At 43.5% G+C, this 6,000-nt stretch overlaps 1 protein-coding gene across 1 annotated transcript in view; it reads right to left on the reverse strand.

The window, feature by feature from the left end:
- The window catches only part of LOC145406386 (solute carrier family 22 member 21-like), a 78,398-nt gene extending 72,603 nt beyond the window's left edge, over positions 1-5,795 (reverse strand). The window contains exon 1 of the mRNA XM_080277551.1: positions 5,731-5,795. Within this exon, the coding sequence (XP_080133677.1) occupies positions 5,731-5,795 (65 nt within the window). The remainder of the gene's footprint in view (positions 1-5,730) is intronic.
- Between the last annotated feature and the right edge of the window lie 205 nt (positions 5,796-6,000).

Below are 6,000 nucleotides of genomic sequence, written 5' to 3' on the forward strand. Positions count from 1 at the left end.
TGTAAATTTATTGATTACAATGAAATAAAATTACGTTATATGAATCTCAAAAATTATTTCAAAATAACAAGAATACACTCACTCGCTCATTCAAAAGCTAAACACACTTAAGCCTAGAAAAATGAATAAAATTACTGTTCAGTGGAGGGGAGCTGAGCGAAAAGACTGGGCACCTGTGCTGAACATCAAACGCTGCAATTCACTAAGCCCGCTTCACCAATTCATCGTCTAGGTGGAGATTCAGGAACTCGCTGTACAACGGTGGCGAAGCCTTATGCTGGGCACAAACGGCCCTACCCTCAAGGCGACTGAAAGCTGACTAAATTCAAACGGGGAAAAGAGGTAGGGACCAGCCGTGTTTGCCAGAAGTAGGGCGTGGCCTAGCTTCAACAGTCAACAGAAAGAAAGTGAACGATATAGGCTCACAATAAATCACTCAGTGACAGCTCTAATGTCGTGGATAAGAATGGTCACTTGTGAAACAGTGACAAATGTTCTGAAAACTATCCCCATCAAAGCGAATACAAGGACGGTTGAACTGAGTGATGCCCATTGGGAATTCCACTAGAATTCATGGTTTTCTCAGTAAAATACAATGTCAGGAATTTATAAATATGCTCGTGTGAATTCGTGACATTACGCCCCATCAAAATCAAATTTTTCTTCAGAAATTTTTTTTTATACATACACATATAAATCCTAACACAGTCACACAAGATTCACGCTGTGGTGTGTGTACTATCCTGCTACAGGAGAAAATCACATTCGCCCATGAGTGTAAAAACCTTGTATTTACGTTAATAGAAGTAAGCTTGAGGAAAAAACTCCATGACGACGGTGAAAAATCCTGTACTCAGGTCAAACTGAGCGAAAAGTTTGCTACATTTACATTAACAACTAACTGTTATGTAGCGTGATGTATGTAATACATGGTGTAGGTGTGACAGTTGTGGAGTAACTGTACCTACGTGTAAAATTATGTAATATAAATCAATAGTAAATAAAGGCAATGAGGCAGAAGAGAAGAGGCGGCAGCATGCGGCAGAGATGATCAACTGATCTCCACGACAAAATTGCTACACCCGCCAGCTGCACCTGCGAAAGCAATCAAGGTGGAACATCAAAAGAGTCAGTGCGACAAACAATCTTTATTAAATTACAATTTCTCTGCCTAGTAGTCAGTACTTATGTTACAAAAAGTACTACCTAGGCGAAAATTTTAAGTGACAGCCAAGCTTTGTACATTCGAGGTCGCCATTATTTTTGTATTGGATACATTATTAATCAGGAAACGTGGTCTCAGGACAGAATCTCAAAAGACCCTTATAGTTTACTGGTTAAACCCTAAATCTACATTGTTATTAACCAGGAAACGTGGCCCCAGGACGGAATCTCAAAGGACCCTTATAGTTTACTGGTTAAACCCTAAACCTACGTTACTATTAACCCGGAAACGTGGTCCCAGGACAGAATCTCAAAGGATCCTTATAGTTTACTGGTTAAATTATTAACCAGGGTGGTCCGAGGACAGAATCTCAAAAGACCTTACTGGTTAAACCTAACTCTACACTTATGATTAATATTGGCAAGCTGAGAATCACTACGCAGTCTCGAGCAGGTCACATTTTAACCCCACCGTGGGTGTGAACACTCATGTGGATAATGTGCATTCTCTGGCAATCCTCAGACAGGCCCACAGCTCGAGACACCAAAAGGTAATTCAAATACAGCCTCGCATTGTCTCTGCAGGGTACTCAAACTTCTCCCTTAACCTACGGTACATATGTACGTACAGGCCCTGGACATAATGTGTCCTGTGGGGCCAATGGGGGAGACGTCAGGTCTGCACCCATATTACCACTGCCCTGTCTCTCAACTGCTTCAGAGATTATGGGTGTGGATTCAAATGGCACAGGAAGGGCATGTCCCTGATTGGTGGTACATTGACACACATTGCAAGAACGCACAAAGCTATTTATTTCCTGTCCCATTCCTGGTCAGAAAAAAGTCAGCACGGATACGGCCCTGGGTTTTCCTTTTGCCCATGTGACCTCCTGAGGCTGAACAATGACCTCATTCTAACACTGCTTGGCGATACTTAGCAGGAATGACAAACTGCAGTTGAACCTCGCCCTGGAGTGTTCGTGACTCACGGTAGAGCCGTCCTTGTTTACGAAGGAACCTGGCTTGACCTCTCCGTGAATACTTAATCTTTCTACCCTTTTGCTTCTTCCGCACGGCAGCAAGTGTTGGGTCAGACTGTTGTTCTTGGACAACATCTTGGTTACAAATCAGATCTTGCAGCGATGCAATGGTCACTGGGGTGACACAGTTTGGAGCCTCGGCCATGGCTCATGTTACTGCAGCCGAAGTCTGAGTAGCATCATCTATGGTGCAACTATACTTGGCACCTGGAATATTGCCTATTATTAGGTCATACAAAGGTTCTGGCATGACAACTGTGACTGTCATACCAGTGTAAAATGGAGATGCCACCTGGATACGTGCCTCTGGGAACAATCTCATTGATCCATCAATAAGCTGAGTGTGGATCTGTCGACCTGTGTACTCCTCAGGCCGAACTAGACTTTGCCTGACAGAGCAACATGAGGAACCATTGTCTCTCAGGACCTTCACAAGAATGCCTCCCACAAACCCTGGCTGAACAAGGAAGGCACTGTTACCTGTGGGAGGTCCTGTGGAGGAAGCAGCCAGCCACTGATGAGGCTGCTGAATGAATGATGAGGCAAACATGGTGCCCTGAGAATCTGATACCTGAGGGATCGTACTCACCGTCTGGGGATATGGAGTGTTGATCACCTCTGACGGAGGGTTCTCTGTCGCTGGGGGACTAGTGAACTGCGGAGAAGTAGCTGTACTGGTAGGGTTGGCACCACTGTGCACTTGTTGTGGAATGAAGGCTGCATTTGCTTCCTGCCTCCGGTACACTAAAGTCGATTGTCCTGACTGAGGGTTACGTGGTTTGTCCTTGCCCTGCTGCTGCTTGAAATACCGGTACTGCTGCTGGTTAGGGTTCTGCTTGTTGTACCGTTTCTACTCAGGTATCTGGGTATTTTGCCCCTGGTCCTTCTTCTGCGGTTTGTTTGAACCTTAGCCATTATTCTGAGAATGGCCTTGTTGCTGGGGTTCAGTCTGAGACGGTTTCCCAGATTTGTTAGCTTTCCTGTTCCAGGTGTGTTGCTTACGAGTTTGATATCCGTACGCAGTGAAGAATGCATCAGCCTTCTCCACCATTTGGCTGGCATCCCTTACCTGGCAGATCTTAAGCTGAGCCATAAGCTCAGCAGGCCAAGACTTTTCAAGCTGCATGCACAGCATGAGGTCAATTATCCCCTCTTGCGTGGGAGGAGTTTCATCTTTCTCCATCCACTCATCTAAGTAAGCAGTAAGCCGATCAAGAAACTGAATAGCAGTCTCCTTTTCTTGTAGACGTGCCCTCATAAACTGACTCCTGGCGTCGTCAACTTTGAGACCGTACACTTTGATGAGTGCAGCCTTCATCGCCTCATACGTGAGATTGTCTCCACGAATTTTGTGGAGAATATCGAGAGCAGGGCCCTCAAACAAACGAAGAAACTGGAGCTGCTTAGCTGCCTTATCTAGCTGGTACAGCTGAGCCATGTCTTCGATACGTGCTATGAATGGCTCAATTCGCTCGCCTTCCTTGTATGGAGGAAGCTTGATGTGTGGGGTCGCCAGAACATGTGCAGGGAGAGCGCTCGTGGAGCTTGGGTTAGCTGCACTGTCTGAAGCCAAGGAGTATCGCTTGAGCTTCAACATCTCAAGTTCATGTTTCTCACGTGCCTCATGCTCAGCACGTTCGTGCTCTCGTTCTCTCTTTCGTTGTTCTCGCTTGTATTCACGCTCTCTCTCTCGTTGTTCTTGCTCGTGTTCGCGTTCTCTTTCCTGTTGTTTTCGCTCGTGTTCACGTTGTTTTTGCTCGTGTTCACGTTCTCTCTCACATTCCTCGCACTGTTCTCGCTCATGTTTGCTTTGTTCTCGCTCATATTCACATTGAATTCTACGCTCTTCACGAGCATCATTCTCACGTTACTGCTCGTAACTAAACCGAGAACATACTTCTTTATTTGTTCGGGGTCACTAAGCCCCATATCTTTGGCTTCCTGTATATAGGCCTATATATTAGTGGTCATGATGCTAACTCAATTAAGGCTGAGTGGGCTAAAGACTGAGTACTTACTGCAATTTTGCTGAGAAATGCCAATAATCAAGAGTAAAGAATATAGGCACAGGTTGGTGGTGGCCAGTTTTATCTAGTTAAACTGGTAAAGAAAGAAAATTTAAAAAGAAGCAACTGACTGGGAAAACTATTACGTAAAATTAATAAAAATGAATCAATAACCACCAGTAACATAGTGCCTACAGACTTTAATGATAAATACCTAAGTATGAGTGAGTGGGTATTATCTCGTTAATAACTTTAGACCTAGGAGTTAATATCCTGGAATGAGGTCGCCAGATGTCACGGAGGGATGTGAATTTATGAATTAAATATTTCTAGATGTTACTTGAAAACAGAGACAAGAAATTAACTTGTAAAAATCTAGCAGTAAGTTTTACTTTATGCCGGCTTACTTCGCCGATTCTCTAAGGACGAGAATTTATAAACTTTCTCAACAGTACACAGCAGAGACTAATTACTCATGCATGCTGTTTGTTAGTACTGTTAGCCTCTTGAGAAAGTGACTCCACCCCTGACAATCAATAACTAATGCTAATAATAATAAACAGGTTCTTGCCGATGCTTAACTCCTGGCTGGCACAACGGATTTAAGTTTGATACAAAAGAACTGGCCAGGTACCAGTTATGATTAATGTAAGGAGTTTGTGCAAACTAGGAGCGGCAACTAAAATAAGCTTAATGTGGAAAAATAAAACACGAGTTTAATTACATTAAGCTCAAAGAAAAGAACTGTAAATTTATTGATTACAATGAAATAAATTTACGTTATATGAATCTCAAAAATTAATTCAAAATAACAAGAATACACTCACTCGCTCATTCAAAAGCTAAACACGCTTAAGCCTAGAAAAACGCAATAGAAATACTGGTCAGTGGAGGGGAGCTGAGCGAAAAGACTGGGCGCCTGTGTTGAACATCAAAAGCTGCAATTCGTTAAACCCGCTTCGCCAATTCACTGTTTAGGTAGAGATTCAGAAACTCGCTGTACAACGGCAGCGCTGCCTTATGCTGGGCACAAACGGTCCTACCCTCAAGGCGACTGAAAGCTGACTAAATTCAAACTGGGACAAGAGACAGGGGCCGGCCGTGTTTGCCGAAAGTAGGGCGTGGCCTAGCTTCAACGGTCAACAGAAAGAAAGTGAACAATATAGGCTCACAATAAATCACTCGGTGAAAGCACTAATGTCGTGGATAAGAATGGTCACTTGTGAAACAGTGACAAATGTTCTGAAAACCATCCCGATCAAAGTGAATACAAGGACGGTTGAACTGAGTGATGCCCAGTGGGAATTCCACTAGAATTCGTGGTTTTCTCGCTAAAATACAATGTCACGAATTTATAAATACGCTCGCACGAATTCGTGACAAATTAGTTTTGACAATAAAGGTACCAAATGAATCCTTTCCCGCTGATGGTGAGTCCTCATCTTAGTGGTTGACACCCTTAGGTCTTCTCTATGGAGACAATGATCGAAAAAATGTCTTGACCAATCAAATGGGAATACCTTGTGGCGTCATCAGCTATGTCACAGCTAGTAAACCAATCACCAAACGTCACCTCCATCTCCATGGTGTCCAGTCTCTGCCCACGCACGTATTTGTTTCCTTGTTAGAGATTTGTTTGTTAGAGATAAATAGATAGATAGATAGATAGATAGATAGATAGATAGAGAGAGAGAGAGAGAGAACGCTTTTCCTTTAGATTCTAAATTAACCTGTATTGGCAGGAAGGTAGGCAGGGATGCAGGTAGGTAGGGAGATAGTAGCAGGTTGGT

The sequence above is a fragment of the Coenobita brevimanus genome, chromosome 70 (assembly GCF_032717465.1).
Source record: "Coenobita brevimanus isolate Jiangsu-jjx chromosome 70, ASM3271746v2, whole genome shotgun sequence".
Classification (NCBI taxonomy): Eukaryota; Metazoa; Arthropoda; class Malacostraca; order Decapoda; family Coenobitidae; genus Coenobita; species Coenobita brevimanus.